This window comes from Ceratosolen solmsi, unplaced genomic scaffold (genome assembly GCF_000503995.2).
Source record: "Ceratosolen solmsi marchali unplaced genomic scaffold, CerSol_1.0 scaffold1, whole genome shotgun sequence".
Classification (NCBI taxonomy): domain Eukaryota; kingdom Metazoa; phylum Arthropoda; class Insecta; order Hymenoptera; family Agaonidae; genus Ceratosolen; species Ceratosolen solmsi.
The window spans coordinates 4,938,891-4,958,156 of record NW_011948415.1 but is presented as its reverse complement, the minus strand read 5'-3'; the positions used below and the strand labels follow the sequence as shown (position 1 = coordinate 4,958,156).

Here is a 19,266-nt window from a genome sequence, read left to right as displayed (position 1 = left end):
AGAGAGAGAGAGAGAGAGAGAGAGAGAGAGAGAAAGAGAGAGAGAAAGAGAGAGAGAGAGAGATGGCTGTCGCGTATATGTGTTCATAAAACTTGTGTAAGCGCGCATATGCACGCACGTGGTTTATTGTGGTATAACGTCGGCGCGGCTTAAGGCACTTTAAAAGCCGAGTTTACGCGATTGAAAATGAAATGTACCACACACGAGGAGCTCGCACGCAACCTGCGATAATCTGAGTGCGAAACACCATTCATCTGGCTAATATTGTTAAGAGTCCATGGATATAAGAAACGCTCGAGCTTCAACCCCGATCGCTCGATATTTTTGATAATGAATATCGAACGATAACCAAACTTTCTCAACCCTCCCCCTCCCCCACAATCCCACCCACCTTGTCACCGCGGCCATATCAGGTATGGGAAATTTCATTGACGGATTACTTTTCGTTGGCGTAAGTTCGTGGATTATAGAGACGCGTGTGGATCCAGGACGTGTATATATTATTAATCATCGATTTGATATTTCTTATTGTCGAGAGTTTCAAGAGCGCCTAAAAGAACGAACGCCTAGGCGACTCGAATCGTACGATCGTGAAATATTAATTGTTTGACATGTCCGCGCGAAAATGTGGATTAAGCATGTCTGGCATGCCCCACTTATAGGGATTAAAAACTTATAGGATAATTTATCGATTCACGCAGATGCGATACAAAAGAAAAAAAGAAAGAAAAAAAAAAGAAAACATCCGCCTGAATAAGCCGAGAGTTAGTCTTGACGATTTTTTCGGCTTTATTAGAATGTAATTGGGTACGCCAAGATACAGAGGACGGAACTTTTTCGAACGATTAAGATTGCGAAAAGACAATTTATAATGCGACGAGGCGGATCTTCTTCTGCCAATAAGCTCGTGGTTCGACTGGTAAGCCCATAAAATACTCGAGCACCTACTTTCCAAGTCAACAGGCCTATATTGAGCATCTACATCGGGCATACTCGTCTTCTTTCTCGTGACCATATCGAGAGCTCGCGCTCGCTATTACGAGCTCCAACAGTGGCGTCTGTCTTCGACTCCATCCCCGCCATCGCCCCATCATCTCCCCACCGCTGAACTTACCTATCTTATCAGCAGTGGATTATCTTTGTTCGCGGATATAATTGACGGCTCATCGATGCGCCGAAGGGATCCCGAGGCTCTCGCGCCTACCGTCCACTCACCGGATTCGAAGCACAATGAATGGCCGGAGTAGCGCGGAGTCGAGGCATAGAGCGAGCATGGAAGGATAAAGCGAGTGTTTATAGGTGAAATTTATGGCGCATGAAAATTTTAGCATTGAGATCGCGTGACTTCTTATTTCGTATTTTGTGGCGAGAGCAAATAATGGCGTATACGAGGATCGACGTAACGATCGATGTTTTCAATACCTTAAGTATATTGAGAAACTATTTTCACTTAAGGCTGAAGTGTTTGGACATTAAATTCAACGGCTTTCGAGCGTAAAGGTAGTTTATTGATGTCACGTTACAGGCGCATAAGTCACGAAAATGCATCGCTAGTAATTGCACACCGAACTTTGGCCGAGCGCTTGTTAATGTGCGCTTTTAAGTCGACCAAGTACAATGGACGTACAATGGACGTCGGGATGAAACGGGCTGTAATGAGAGTCGAGACGAATTAAAGTGCCCAGAGCGCTGTGAAGTCGAGGGGCTTTATCATAAAATGTTATCGGCCGCAGCGTGAAGCGAGCGACAGCACCGCGTTAGCGGAATTTTCGAGTCGGCAAAATCGCTGCGTCCGGGGCGTTCGTCGTGGGGAGTCCGGATGGATTTTGCAATCGCATGCAGTTCCTTGCTGAAAGTGGAGCGCACCGAAAGTCCGTGTTATCTCTAAGTTCCGCGATCGGGGTTCCGAGCCCACGGAGTTGGTATATTGGGCACGGGGCGAGTCCCCCGAGACGGACGGTACGACTCGTTTTTAGGTCACTTTGGAAACAACCCGCGCGTTCTTTGCAGCCTGACATCGTTTTCCCAGGTCCGAGGCAAGAACCAGATCCCGCGAAGGAACGGCCAACGTTGAAATCGTAACGCGGTTCGGAAACCTGTGGGTGGGTGGGTGGGGGGGGGGGAGGTATATCGATACGTGACGCGAGGATGCTCGTCCTTTTTTCGCGGGAGACTCGCGACGGATTTTTAGCCGCGTACGTATGAAGGCTCGACCGACACTCGCTGATTTATGCTCTCGATGCGCAGAGCTTTTTTTTTTTTGTTTGTTTGAGTTTTTGTTTTTGTTTTTTCTTCTTTATCCAACGTCCGAGCCTGATATCGCCAAATTTTACTCACCCCGGACTCCACGGTAATACATCAGGCACGTTGAAAAAGGATAATTTAAGCCTTAACATCTCGTGTGTACGGCTCTCCTACGACGCAACGTGAAATTTAACGAGAATTATTTCACAGACGAATCCTTGCATATTTATTGGCAAGTCAAGGCAATTCTTTTTTCGCCGCTATGGAAAACTTACGTTATACTGTGTTGCTCATTCAAGTGTCACTGTAACTTATTGCCACTAACTTTACCGTTTCATTGTGCGTTTTCTCTCTTTTCGATTGTTGAAATTCAAACTATTATTCACGTTTCAAAACATATTTTAATATATAGCATCCGAATGGCAAAAATTAACATTTAAATGGTTTGTAATCTTTATATTTATATAGATAAATATTAGGATTAGTTAATTTAGTCAGTAAGTAAGGCTTTTTTCTTTTGGCAAAATTTTCTCGATATATCTCGTGCAAAGATTTTATCCGAACCGTGCGAGCTCCATTTTTCGCCCAAGTCTCGTTTTAAAACCGAATCTAGATTCGATACGAAATACTCACGCGCGCACTTTTCAATTTCTATCTCTATTATATAAACCGGATCGTTAGTCGTTCCAATTTGACAATAAGCATCACAAATAGAATATAATAAACTGTGATATTCTATATTCTTGACCAATGACAACAACAATCAAAAGTCATAGGCGTATTATTATCTAGATTTAGTCTATACGATAAATTAGCAAATATTCCTTTTTACTCAAATTTTTTTCCTTATTTATAAAATATTATTATAAAAAATAATAATATTTATGAAACTGTGCTCGTTATTGTCATTGGAACAATTATATTTGCTACGTTGATATAAGTCATAGTACATTATTGTATTATACTTTAGAAATGTCTAGAACTAAACTAAATAAAATCTTAATATTCATGATCATCGAAACATAAAGAGAGCAGACAAAAATACGGCTTTCAATGTCTTAAAATTACGGCATCTTTCCTGTGAAAATCGGCGTGAAAATTTTACTCGTACATCACGCACTGTACATGGCCATCGGCCCCTTGGCCTTGATTACAGCCAAGGCGATAAATAAGCGCCTTCCACGAGATCTTACCTCCATTTAGCAATCGCCGATCTCTTCGATCACATCCGCTCTCGTGTAGTACTCCAAAAGGCAAAAAAACTACTCGATAGAAGTAAGAGATTCGAGTCGACAACTATTGCGGTAAGATATTATCGAGCACAACATTTTAACTAAATTTTTTGAGAACAAATTTAGAAGAAGTTGACCCTCGCCTAATGTTGCGTAGAAAAGATAATAAATAGAATATTTGAAACAATTTGCGGCAAATGAATCTATAACTCATCAACAATTAAAATGAAATATAACTGTATGGCTTTCATGGCAATTATCCATGCTTTGTGCACATATTTCCAAAACATTGGCATTCTTATTCAAAACCCAAGAGTTACAATCAGAGAGACGAAAATAATTATCAAATATTCGCACATTCATTACCTGAAATTATAATTTGAAAATTATTCTAAAGAAGGGGCTTCCTATGAGTTTATAAGCTGAGGAATTCCTCGACCATCCCACAAATTACTCATAAAGGCGCTCAAATTCAAATCGCCAATGCGGATGTGAGAGCACATTCGTGGCATCAGCCCTTTCCCCTTTTCTTAACTTTGCCACATTCGAGAGAGCAGATGCTGTGGCACAAAAATCATTGCCCTAATCAGTAGTTACATCAAAACACTAACCGTTAGGATCAAGACTCCATAGAAGATTTAAAATCTTTGTAAGATATAAATGCAATTTATTTTTGAATCATTATTATTGCATCAGGTTACATAAATTTTTGCTATCCGATTGTAAAAGTCTGATATCTCATGCATATCACAAGGTTCAGTTATACAGATATATAATTCATAATAGATATTTTTATTGACAACTTTTAGTGGCTACAAATACCAAATTCGATATAATTAGATATAATCTTGACTTTGCACTTGACTTGTAAAGTGACTTTGAAAAAGTAGTGAATATTATAAATATTGGATACGACTTTCCATTATCGTTTAAACGATTGTCTCGCCTGAAAATTTTACAAATGAATAAAGAAATAAAAAAGATAATTGACATTTAATACTACTTGAAAGCAAAATTTAAGAAAAATTACAAAACAAAGCATAATAAACCAAAAAAAAAAAAAAAAAAAAAAATAATTTGAACATTTTGAGGAAATGACGGAATATTATAAGAAATACTAAAGTCTTACATATTTTCCTTCACGTAGGTACGACTCTTGTATTTACAACAAATCAAGATTATTTAATAGTGATAATTTTTAGTTAACTGTTATATTTTTTAAACGAGCTTCCGTATAAGTGCCTATCACTACTGAAGGTAATTATAATTTTAGAAGATTATTATATTTTTCAAAGGTAAGTTAGTGCCTTCGCGAGTTTAGTCGAATGCCCGTAGCTAAAGTTAAATCAAAATTTTCAACCTGTCACACGCATTTATTTGCAAGACTTAACTCTTTAATGCAGGCTACTTATTATTTTATCAAGAGAGATAAGAAAATTACCCCGATCCGCTGAAATTTCACGATAGTACTCGAGTATTTTTAATCGTCCAAATCAACTGAATAAATTTTCCTATAACGAATAACAAATTTTGATGTTGTTTCGAGTTAGTACACTTGGCGCGCTAAAATTTATTCGCGTTAGAAGCACTTAATTTTGAAATTCTGAACATGATTCATACGTCATTTTATTCGAGGAAAATACAAACTTAAGATTCAAATTATGTGCAGTTTTCAAGTAGTAAGTGTACCTTATTTACGTAATTATTACATAAACACTTACTTATCAAAATTTTTTATTGCAAGTTAAAAAAAGAAGAAAGTGATATATATATATATATATCATATAAATTTTTTTTTTATAAGATTTATATATATATATATATATATATATATATATATATATATTATATATATATCCACAGTTTTGGAATTACCGAAAGTAACTATATAACAAATTTTTAATTCTGTTTTTTTTTTATTAATTCTTTTAAGATTACAGCAACAGCAACAACAAAATAATATAAATCTAATCATAGTACTAATCAAAACTACATAACAATAACGACGTGAACAATTTAAATATCTCAATCGATGTTGAAAAGTTAAACTACTATTTAGAGTAAACTCGGAAGAACAATGTATCATATATAGTGCGTGAAAATAAAAAATATAGTAAGTTTCATTGATAATGTTTGTTACCCAATGGGTTTTGTTGAACGATGCTTTTTAAAAAATTTAAATACTTAATATCAACACTGTGTTAAATTTCATTTTCTTCAACAAGAAGAAGAGAGAGCTAAAAATAGGGAAGTTTAAGACACATTTAAAATATTGCCATAATAAAATAAGTTTCAAAACACTTTTATTATTTCATTAAATTGTTTAATAAATTAGCGCGAGTGAATCATTTTTTGTATGATTTGTAAAATTTCAATTATTTAACGTATATACAATCATTATTGGATTCTTTCAATGTTGTTAAATCAGTTGAAAATATGATTTATTTTACGCTTGCCGAAGAAGATAAAGTGATTGGCAAATATTCATTTATTCTTTTACGCAAACGTCACGCACTATATAATACAATAAACTGCACATTGAAATTTGAAAGAACTCGTATGGGATCAGTGGCTGATTATTCCAGCCTGAAGTCGTGTGCACCAGTTCTGTGGACACTGTATTTAAATGAATTTTTCATCGATAAAAATACTATTACTAGTTCGTTTGTGTCGATTTGATTGAGATAAATTGAAAATAAAGTTGTAACTGTATTATATAGGCATTTCGACTTCTCCTAATTGGCAATGCAATTTATTATTCATAAAAATTCTCTATAAATTCAAAAAGTATTAATAATCGGGTCATTGCAATAATGACCTTTGAAAGACTTTATTTAGCCATATTATATATTTTTATAGGGCAATCTTTTTATTCTCCTCTTAATATATTATAATAATAGAGGTATCATTAAATATAGTGAAAAAATTTACTTTACAATAAGAGCTGCGAGATAAGGATAAGAGCTGCAAATTTATAACTAAGTTTTAAAAATACTATAGGAAGTTTTCTATAATACCACATTACACTTAATAATAAGTATTATTTACTCTTAATATGATCGCTTTCCAAGTATTCTAATTGTATTTGGAGAAAAATTACCGTTTATTTACTTGGAAGGAAATTTTCATCTCGAATAAATACGTCACAGTACACATACAGTGTAATAAGACATAAGTATAGTTTGGTATGCGTAACCGTTACATTCGTCAACTATAATATTTTTTATATTAAAAAAAAAATAACTCTATTAAATAGTTAATAATATAGATATATTATTTTAGGAAAGATAATTTTTACATTTATTTTTTAATAAATCTTAAATTATTATTATTATGGCAAATAGTCGGCTGATATGAATCAAGGAAGATCTTTAAATAAATAGTTATGCACAAATCAATTGACACTGATCCATGCCTAATACTATAATTTGTGATGAAGGACATTTCAGCTTGGATTATATGCTTTCTCAAATTGCAATGAAATTTCTTCTACTTATTGCACAAAACTTCTAGTTCTAGTTTTCTGGTCCAAATATTTCAAACCATTAAGTTTTTATTTCTTCGCTACTGAACAACATCCATAGAATCATCGTAAAGACTTTCATCCGAATTTATAAATAATTCACAAGTGAAATACGGATTTTCAGAGGAAAATTATAAAAAGTCATCTCCCCTTATCGGAACTATATTTCTTTTTATTTATTTATTTATTTATTAATTATTTTTTTTTTTTTTTTTTTTTTTTTAACCAAACGAACAAGTAGCCAATCTAAATGTAAGAATGGCATATCTAAATTCGAAAAATCTGCATTTCAATTAGTACGCGCCATCGCCTATAAGAAACATACGAAAATTTTCTAAAAACATATTAAGATCGCAAGCTCTTGACAATCGAAGCAAGTCGAACACGCGTCTTGCTAGTGAAATATATCACGCGAGTGGCCGTGAAAGGCAAGAAACGTCGGCGTAATGAGGCTGCGGGCACTACTCGCTCGAGGGCGAAAACTAATTAGTGATCGCGGCAAGAAAAAAATGAGACAGAAAGGAGCGATTGGGCCGCGGCTTCCGTGGATTGGAATCGGCGCATCGAGGTCGATTTCTCAGAGTCGCGCCTGTACGGGATTTCGCGACTCTCCCTTCTTCACCGCGTCCATCACCGCCGATAGATAGACCCGGTATGAGCGCCGATCGGGCCTGCTTCATCGGAGTTGAATAGTAAGAAAATCAACGCTCGAGACTTTTTCTTTCTCTTTTACTAGCGCACGAAGTCGCGGATGAAAGCGTCCATCGAAAGGGTGTCGCACCGCGACTCAAGCTTTTTCACGAGGCGACTTTGATGGGCATTCAAATGGCTTTCTTTTTCTCTCTTTGTCAGTGTGTGAGTGACAGCGCACGTCCATGCGTATGTGTGAAAGGGTGGAGGAACGGACACGGTTTTGTCGCTTTCAAAGTGAATTTATTCGTTTCATTCTCCTTTTATAACACAACTTGCAAGCGTATCGACAAAATTATTTATTTTCGAACTTGTTTATTACATCCTTTATTACATCGGAATTTTACGATAACTTTGTTCGATTAAAAACAATTTTCTAAGGTTTTTCAAGATTCAGCTTGCGAATTTCAATTAAAGTATTACTTTGTCAAATCACAATATCGATTGTAAGGTTATCAAATTAATTAAAAACAAACAATACTTTTTTAAATTTCTATTTTATAACATTTGATTATATGTATATATATATATATATATATATATATATATGATTAAAGTATTACATCGGCATTGATATAATTTAGGCGAAACGCAATTTTAAATCGATTGCTAATCAAATTATTTTAAAAAAATTTCGTCTCACGGAGATATTAAAATGTTCAGATAGATCTACTGCAATGTCAGATATAAATAATAAATAGAAAAATTATCGGTACAAGCATAACGACTACGATTAAATGCTCATTAATACTTATGCGTTCCCTTACTCTTAAGGTATTTATTTCCTGTCACACATAAAGGCAACATTTCAACTTTTCAAAGGAAAGCCTAAGCGAGAGAAAAAAGGTCCAGAGCCACAATTCACGAGTAAATATTTGCAAAGCCAAGACGACGAAAATTTCACATATTTCTCGAGACGCTCGGATACGACTGCGGCCTCTCGCAAATAACAACTGAAAAAACACAGTACACGCCTCTAAAAATAGGGGCGAGCGCCCTTCACAGAATATGCAAAATTTGGCAAAAAGCAAAAGTCCTAGAGTGGTTATGCGGGGCTGCTCGAGGCGACGCATCGGCTGCCGCGACGGAGCCATAAATGGTGCGGGCGTCGATCGCCCCACTTCCCGACTCGCGTCCACGAGACTTCGCCGAAAATAGGATTAGCGAGCCACGATGGACGCGCAGCGCCACGACGCCTCGCGGACCGAGGACTCGCCCGAGTAAACACGACTTTCCCGCGGGGAAATCGTTCCGTGCTTTTTTCTCCCATTCATCTTGCCCGGGGAAACGACTTTTCTAATGGCTTCCTCTCCTCTGTTGATTCTGTGTTTTTACACGACGCGCTACGAAATTCATGTTTAATCTTCGCTTTTGTGTATTTTGAATGAATTCTCACCGAGTATTTGGTCTTTTTAAGATGTTCCACGACCAGTTGATAAATTGAAATGGAGAAATTTATTATAATTTAAGACAGTCTTATTTCTTTCTCCTATTCAATGATTTAATTGCCGAAAAATACTAACTCTCATCAATTTTACATTTTATTCCCTAAGTGTAATAAGTAAGAATAATAATTTATAATGATTTATATATAATAAATGCTTTTCGAAATTGATTATACGAATATTATTGAAGATTACAAAGGTGAAACTTTAATGCAAGTATCTGAAAATTATAACTTTACTTCTATAACTATAATATAGCACAGTATTAGTATAAAACGTTATACGATTAATAATAACTTAAAGGTGTATGATTAAATTAATGATTTCAATGTTATTTTATAAAATAGTAATAAACGCAATTATAATAATTTTAATAATTATCGGACACGGGCACGCACATATTAAGTTTACAACTATTGATATTTGTGCAGCTGATCGAAGTAATTCATAATTTATTTAACAAAAATTCGAATTTTTTAAAATGATTACAAGCCCATTTATCGAGTAAATAAAACTAATTTGAAGCCAATTAATCAATTATGTAATAAAACAGAAGTCAAAATTAATGTCCTATGAAATATCAAATTACCATTCAACAAGCAATAAAGCAGAGCAATTTCGTGTAAAACACGAAAATTGCCTGCAGACGCGTCAGAGTAATTTCACATTCTATTGTGAAACGGAGGAATTTCTAAGCAATATCTCGACGACCAGCACACATCAATAAACGGCAAATGAGTTTTATCAATTTGCAGGAAACTAGACTTGAATCGATATCTTCTCTATTTCATTGAAGATTTTCATCTGGTAAACTTATCCTGCTTTGGAGAGTTTTCACTTTTACGAATTTAGCAAGTGTTGTAAAATTTATTTACTCATCGAGACAATTGAGGCTTGTAATTTTAAGTTTTGAGTTATTATTATTATGTAAAGTTTAAAAATATTTTTAAAGAATAAGTAATGCACTATTTTAGTCGTAAAACTAATGATCTACAAATGCAGGATAATAGTTAGTTTTTCATATCAGAAATATTTATTTCATTGAATTTTTGTATCTCTTAATTTACAGTTTTCAATGGGTGAGTAATTTAAAAATTAGTAAAATTTATACTGTTTAAAGAAAATTGAAGAATCAATATAACTTATTATTATTACATATTATTATTATTATTATTAATATATTACATTAGATAAGATATTACAAAGAAGATATTTCATGCTTTAATCAGAAATGGAAAAAATTACAATAAAAAGGTTATTAATAAATTGTTAGTATAATAAATAGTTAGTGTATTAATAAATATAAAACTGTCAGATTAAAGAGAAATTTTTTTTATTAAAGTTTGAATTGAAATTTAATTAAGCCAATGTTGACACGTATAATTTTGATTAACGAATAGATACATATTTACTTTGTCTAACTTATAATGTAACAACATATAAGATATAATAATAAATACACATATAACTACTGTATTCTTCTATACACATATAACTAATATGTATTCTACACTTGTTAGAATAATTTTTAAACTGACATTTTATAATATTTAACAAACTGGCACTGATAATTTAACGTACATTATTATTAATGCACTTCAAGCAGGCTTTACATGTTAATTTTTTGTTACAAAACAGCAACTAAAATTACTCATAAACTATTATTAATTATACTGGTTTTCAACGGATACGATAATAAAAGTTAAAAATAAAATTATTAGGATCGCATACTTCTCAACTATGTAATTCAAGTCCAATATAATTTCTATCGACCTCATCTACCATATTATAACGTTTCAAATTTTCATACAATTTTTCTCATATCTATCATGAATTATTAAATAAAAGACACAACCTGTCATAATTATAACATAAAAGTTATAAATAAAATAAAACTAAAATAAAACCAAGCAATAAATTTCGATAGTCACCTTACTTCCTTCCTACGCCCTTAATCCCGATGAATTGGCATAATGTGCGAGAAATGTCGTATAGTATTATAGTGCAATAAATACCACATAAGCTTATGTATTGCTATGAAAAAGAAGATTAATTATAATTATATTACTAAACAAATTAAAAAGTTATTGCTCATTCATTTATCTATGGGTGCAGATACAATAGAAAAGTCCATTATACATAGGCCTTCTTCGCTAAAAAAAAAAAAAAAAAAAAAAAAAAATGCTATTCTTTTCAATTTAATAAATCATCTTCGCATGTTCTATATATAAGTATTTTGAATCTATCGAACTAAGTATAAATTTATAAAGCACTATAACGCAATTTATAATATAAAAATTAGCCATTGTTAATTTATTTATAAAAAATAGTATAATTAATTATTAATATGTCACATGTATATTCAGCCTTTAAATGATTACTTTTTTATTCTTTTTTTTCTGCTATGCATTCAATTAATTAAATTTATGAAAAATTTCTATTTGTGTCCATTTAAATGTGTGCGCGCGTGCGCGCGCGCGTGTGTGTGTGTACATTCAATAAAAATAATATATGTGAATGTACCGCTTGACAATAATTTTCTCTTTAGATCCTAATTCTTTTCATAATAATTTCATAATATCCTCAATATGTAAAGCAAATTGATGTATATATGGATGTATAACAGTTTTTGTTACCATTCGAATATAAGCTTTTAAATATAATAAATATAAAGAAAATATTGAGAAACCATAATTCTTTTGTGTATAAGCACAAGTGTAATGAACGAATCATAATGGCGCATTTTCGACATTGGAACTGCGCGTAAAAACCTTCCACGCTGCTACTGTCGCGGAAGCTGGAAAATAATCTTGCGGTAAGTAGGTGAAATGTGCACTGCCGAACAATACACGAAGCTGACGAAGACGCCTACCAGATACGCTTCTTCGACAACGGGCAATTGACGAGCAAAGTGCATTACGGTTTGATGGATCAGCGCTGAGCGTTACGAGCAATGGCAAATATTATTCAGCTACATTCGAGTGCGCAGCCCTCGTAAAATTAGACAAATGAATTTGAAAGTATAAAGAGCGAGGGTATACGGCGGTATTAAGAAGATGTGAAGAATTTTTTTTATTACATGCTTTTTTTTCTTTGGCTGAGAAAAACGTCATTGTTTTAATAGGCAATTTTGCTGCGCTAACAAGTCGCATTAATTTTTCAATCTAACGGCTGCACGATAATCGTTGTTGCAAATGAGTTTGTGTAAATATTTATTATATTTAAATTCTCACTGCATTGACTAGGCAATGTTATTTGACCAAGAGTTACAACTATTAAATTATAATTCAATGATTTTGAAATTCGTAGGAAATTGAAACAACGACGATGCGCATTTTTTGTGAAACTTTTATTAGCAGTGCTAAATTGCTTTTTCGCGAATCTGTATAATAAATGAGAGATCGGTGAAAGATTATACGATTTCGGAATTTATAATGACGATTATTAGTAACCAATTAATACCTGCAAAATACTCATAATGAGCGACCTTAGCAAGTAAACTGGCAATAAATCAAAATTATAATCGTACGTATTTATGTCGGAAAAATCCAAAAGAATAAAGTTGTAAGATGTTTCAATCTTCTGAAAAGAATCGATTGAATCAAGATAAAGGAAATTTAAGGAGGTCAAATGTATTTTCCATCCGCTCTCGGTGCACTTAGCAAATGGATGTATCGATAGCCATAGCATTACCTTTAGCTACGTAAATGCATGCGTAAGCACAAATACTATAATGGATTTTATAAACCACCAAAGATTAGAAACGCGACTAGAGTCGAACAAATAATGTGAGAACGAATGTCACGCTATATATCTCGGGCATAATTGCTGGCAAAGGCGAGGAAGAAAAACATAGGGATAGATAGATAGATAGATAGATAGATAGATAGATAGATAGATAGATAGATAGATAGATAGATAGATAGATAGATAGATAGATAGATAGATAGATAGATAGATAGATAGATAGATAGATAGATAGATAGATAGATAGATAGATAGATAGATAGATAGATAGATAGATAGATAGAAGAGAGAGAGAGAGAGAGAGATAGAGAGAGAGAGAGAAAGCGAACGAGAGTCATTGGGATCACGTAGCGTGGGCTGCTAAGTGAGGATAAAAAAAAGAATGAAAATGCATTCTGGAAAGACCAGACGAGCACGACAGGACGAAAGTGTTGTTGATCTGGGACAATGCAATTAAGTTCCGACCCACGTGCGTATTTTGCTTCTTCTCGCCGATCGCTCTATACCTAGGCCATTTATTTCTAGGAAAATAGCCTCTTTGCAATAGTAATTTCACTACTGACAATATGGCTAACCAATATTGTCTATCTTATTTTACGCAATATTTTATTGTTACTATTTACTATATAAAATAACATATTCTAATACTCTACTTCTAATAGGCTTTTTATAATTGACAAGCTGTATAAGTTCTTCTTTTTTTTTTCATCGAGTAAAATAAATTCAAATTAGTCTTTAGATTACGAGGTAGAATAGTTGTTTTTTTTTCTTTTGTTGTGTGTGTGTGTGTGTGTGTGTGTGTGTGTGTGTTTAAATGCAAAAATTAATACTCTAGCACTTGAAGCAAGTAAATTTGAATGCTAGTATTTCCATTTCTTTATCAATTTGAACAAAGGCTTTTTACACACGTACGTGTGTGCGTGTGTGTCCATGTTTATTTTCACGTTAAAACAGATCTTTTCAATTGAATGTAAATGTAAAAAATGCAGCGACTCTTACCGAGAAGAGCAGAGAAGAGTTCAAAAAAAAAAAATAAATAAATAATAATAATAATAATAATAATAATAATTATAATAATAAAATATAAAAGGACATGCATTTTAAGAAAGGGGAAGCGATAACCCACTTTCCCATGCGAAATAGATAATTCCGGCCGAGGAGAAAAAAGTTGAAAAAGTGCGAAGAACGTGGAACCTCGTGATTGCCCCTCGAGCTCGTAGCAACACGTTACCATTCTGTAAATGTGTGCATGTGCGCAACTTACGGCGGCAATAAACAACACGTCATTTTTGCCCGTTTCTACTTGCTGATAAAATCGCAACGCGCGTCATCGTTTATCCCTTCTCCTTCTCCTTCTTATCCTCCTCCTCCTCCTCCTCCTCCTACTCCTCCTCCTCCTCCTCTTCCTCCTCCTCCTCCTACTCCTCCTCTCTTCGAACCACTGGCCGTCGCACTCTTTGTCGACCGAGAACAATGCATACAACCCGACGAACGCTTATAAAGGCTGCTGCTGTCCAAATTTTTATCTTCAAACTTCTCTCATCGTTTGCTTTACGATGTCTATAAAAGATCAGTACTGTGCTTTCACCGCCGTACGCTCATATTCACAAAAGTCTGTGTCCGCTGCTTGAAACGAGGTTAAGTAGGGATTGTTTGGCTGGCACGAAGCATTTTTTCTTCTTTATATATATATATATATATATATATATATATATATATATTAATCGTACATAGACGAGTATTATATTTTTCATTTCAAAGCACTCAGTCGTATAAGAGTAAATAATTTTAAGGAAAATCATGACGGATGTGCAATCCGTCGCAATAGCTCGCTTTTCATCAGTAACATTGTTTTGTCTCGACCTATTTTCCCCACTTTGCATTACGTATTCAATATGTTACATATGTATTACGGGGACGTAATTACACGAGGACACGAGAAAAAAGTGCTTCAATTCGAAGCTGCTTCTCTTTATCCGTCCGTTTAAAATAATCTTTGTCAAACAAGCTTCAATTACAAAGTATTTACAATCATAACATAATGACAATAACTATAATTATAATATTAATAACAATTTTAATGGTAATATACGTGTATAAGATTTATGGCATATACGGATTGCTTGAATATTTCAGCTTGAATATGTGCGAATTTTCACTTGATTCTCCGAGCTTAAAACTCGCGATCCCTACCAAACGGTGCAACGCGCGAGCGCAACACATGTACTATAATCAAAGCCTTGTAGAAGCTCAAGCATTTAACTTAAAAAATCGCATTAAACAGCCGCAAAATGTCATGCTTATGACTGCATGCCAAATGCGAGTCATTTGACACTGCGGCGGATATACGTGTTAACCACAGCGACGGACGATTACTGCAAGTACTTGGTACTTTGGTCGCCAACATTTACGAAACCCATAAATCATCGCCGTAAAATGCTCGAGCGCTTTGTCCCAAGATCCTCGTATGTAGCACAGGTTGGGGCATTAATAGGTCGCCCCATCCTTACGGCCCCGCGACGAAGGACGAAGGCGAAGTCGAGCTGCCGACTATCACAGCTCCCGTGGGACCGCCGATTTTTGAGGGAAAGTGCGCGGCAACCTCGAGCGCCTCGACGATGCTCGCCCTAACCGGTTAACGACGAGTCTTTCATCGATCGTTCTAACGCCGCGATAATATTCAAACGACAAATATTGCCGCGAAGCTGGAGCGGAGGCAATTGCCGAGCCGATTGCCGTCGAGCTTTTTTTTTCTTTTTTTTTTTTATCAAGAGTCCTCGCGAGGAGGCCCGCGATCGATCAGGCTCGCCTACGCCTCGCTTATCTCCTCCCGGCATTGTTCCTCTCCGTGCGTTTTACGATTAATGTCACGACGGTGGCGTGGGCGGACCCGCCGACACCGCCTTCCAGTCCGTTATAATTGCCGAGCGCGTGCACGTTGAATACATTGTGACGTGGGGCCCCGACGTGTTGACCCTGCGGCTTTGGGGCCGCTCGGCAATCCTCGTCTCCATCGCTTTGATCGTGGCTGGTGCCGGTGGCTAGTACCCGCAGCCGATGCTCGCGACCGGGATGAGGGAGCCGATGCCGAAGGTGACGGTAAACGACGTATTCTTGCCTAAACTGCCGATGATGATCTCGCGAGGGCTGAGAAAGCGACGCGAGACAATGCTGCATGATCCTTTTTCACAGGATAAATGCCACTGTCGACTATTTTAATTTGCCTTTAATAATGCAAGAAGCCCTCGTGGAATTTGAGAGCCTTAAGCACCCCGGGCACTACGATGTATTATTTTGCTGCAATAGCAAAATAAGGTAGTCTTATTGGTAAAATAAAAGTCAAAATAACGAGGCAAATAGACACTTGAGAATACATTTTAAAAGCTTTGTTACAAAATAATTACTTTTTTGGATTTTTAGCCGATCGATCGTTTCTTCGCATATCTCCGAACTGGATTTATTCGCTATTTAGTATATCTTCTTTATTTTTTTTTTTAAATTTTTCGATTGGTATTTTTTTTTCTTTTATCATATTTTATATGACTCGAGATACTTGGGTGCAGAAGTTGTTTAAATTCCGCAAAGACTATTTTTTTTTGTTTTTTGTTTTTGTTTTTTACTCGATCGGCCGAACTCGCCACGGTGAGTTTATAGTGTTGTTATACTTTTCTTGAAAAGCATAAATCTGGAGAAACCTGTAAGAGCGCATACATATTATACAAGCACGTACACAAGTATATATTTAACTTGAGCCATTACAATACGTTTGAATTCGGTGCGTTTCGGAGCATTTAATTGCACATAGAATTTTGTCAGAATCTTTTTGCCTTTAATTTATCGATCGTTTATTAAATCGATTAAATAATGTTCGCGTTTGATATGATTGACTGGGTTAAATTGCACTGGAATTGTAAAATCAATTTGCCGCAATATTTTTACATCTACATGATAATAGGAAATATGCAGAAAATAAAGTTAGAAAGGGCATATAACGAGAATGTATTAGAAAGCATATTTATCAAAATTATCATTATAATATTAGCTATTCAATCTCTTTATCTGATTGATTACACATATTCTTATACGATAGATATCGAATAGACAAAATTAATAAAGAGCTTATTTAGAAGTTTAAATCAAGAAACGAAATCATCGTTATAATTATCATCATCATTAGTATTTTGTTTTCTATTGTTATGTTTAATAATGATTAAAAGGATCGATTAAAAATAAACAATATCTCTAATTACAGAGATCCTTTTGAAAATAATATAGAAATATAAACCTTCTAGTTGATCAACTAATCATTAGGATAATGAATTATTAACTTTTATAAAAATGTATGCTTTATTTGTCCTACATCCATTGAATTTAATTAGTATTTGTTAAGTATGAGTCATAATAATGCGATTAAACTTGTTAGCTAGAAAGTCAATAAGATAATTAATTGTCAATTGGCCCTTAAATAGTTTCATCATTAGCTGTTGCCATTTCTGTCTATGCAGCTTATTTCGCCTTGTGCCTTTCCCTAACCCCGCGATCACAATCCATCACACGTATTCGATTTCGCTCGTCATTCGCTCGCTCGCTCTCTCTCTCTCTCTCTCTCTCTCTCTCCCTCTCTCTCCCTCTCTCTCTCTCTCTCTCACTCTCATTATATCTTGAAACTCACATACCACTTCAACTTTCTCTTTTCGTAGAGAATACATGTTTTTCACGTTAAATCTCATAATCTTAGCGTTCAAATAATATCGATGATAATGGCCGACTTAATTAATTTCAATCGACTCGTCATATTAAAGCCACAACTAGAGTTTTTAAAACTATTTGTTCAATTAAGATAGTTATTGCATTAGATTTGAGCAGAAGTTGGTATTTTTATCCCGATAAATTTACGATATCGTTCGCTCTATCTATTATATGATATGTAAATAAGTTATTCTCTATCGGAAACCAATACGATAATGAGAATATTTAATGATTTATATAAAATGCATTGTTTATTTTCATCTAAGCATTTATAAATTAGATGAAAAATAAAATTGAAAATAAAAATAAGCAATGCAATTTATCTTATAAATAACGACTTAATTTATCCTTAATTATTATATCGTTAAGTTTCGTTCGGTAAAAACTATAAAAAGATCGGATCTTTCAAGTATTATGCTAGAATTCTTCAACTTTAGCTAATAGAGCTTTTAAAAACGTATGAATATAATCATCGAAAAAACAAATTTTTGTTCTGAATTAAAAATTTATGACAAGGTAGCGAAGATTTTTCGTCCAACTGTCGTTATAGATTATCATAATTTTCCGCGATATTCTTCTTTTTCACTGGCAATTACGAATATTTAGATAAGCCAATTAAAATGCTAATGTTCTTCTTGTGCTCTTTCGCGCACAAGATTTACGGTATATTATAAAACATTGCAAGCAACGACAACTTACCACATAGCTTGGACAGAAACCGGCTTAAAGATGTGCTGACAACCGCAAACGCTGACACTGAAGCCTCTGTAATGGAAAAAAAAGAAAAACGTAAGTTGGTACGAGATCTGGTCCAGGAATGATTATGGGACAGTTTATCGAACTTATTGATCGATTTTTCCCCCTGTGCTTGGGCAGTGTCTTATCGTAGGTTATTTTTAGAATTGTTTAGAATTTTTAGAATGTACTCGAGTCACTTATATTACAGAGACAAAAAGAGACAAGGAAGTGCGGACCACGTGTAAGTTCATTATGGGCATATTTGTCTTCCGAGGTATCAGCTGAGAGCTTTCTTTCCTTCTCGACGCGAACAAATTGTTTTCTATTTCATAGAAATAATTTTCATGCAGAATTCATTGAAATAAATGGTCGGCTTGTAAATGGTAAAACCAAAAGCTAAAAAGCATTAACGTTACCTGGATTACTCATTCGTTTAATGAATAAAACAATGGGAGAACAAACTTCATAAGAATTTAAAAAATTTTACTATCCGAGGTATTGTAAATTTGATGCCAAAGCAACCGAAATATGTAAATACGAAATATATAAGCTAAAAAGATAAATTGATTTTATCGTTAATCGTCATCTATTAAAATTCAATTTTTTATTAAAGTAATTGAATTACGAATTGAATTAATAGATGGAGGAATTCATAGAATTAACGAACGAGGCATTAAAAAAGCTATTATCTTTCAGTTTATATATAGTTCAGGCAGTGTAGATTTTTTTTAATTTTATAATCAATAGCAACTAATTCATGTAATTAATTGCTTCCACTTGATTAACGCTTATCAGACAAATGTTATAGACATTAATATTATTCCATTCAAACCACATACTTTATTATTATATTGAATCATAAAATCTAATAATAATAATGATAATAATGATGATAATA

At 34.2% G+C, this 19,266-nt stretch overlaps 1 protein-coding gene across 1 annotated transcript in view; it reads right to left on the bottom strand.

The window, feature by feature from the left end:
- Window positions 1-19,266, bottom strand: part of ssh (Protein phosphatase Slingshot) — a 225,680-nt gene that overhangs the window by 42,681 nt on the left and 163,733 nt on the right. The window contains 1 exon segment of the mRNA XM_011495493.1: window positions 18,330-18,395. Within this exon segment, the coding sequence (XP_011493795.1) occupies window positions 18,330-18,395 (66 nt within the window).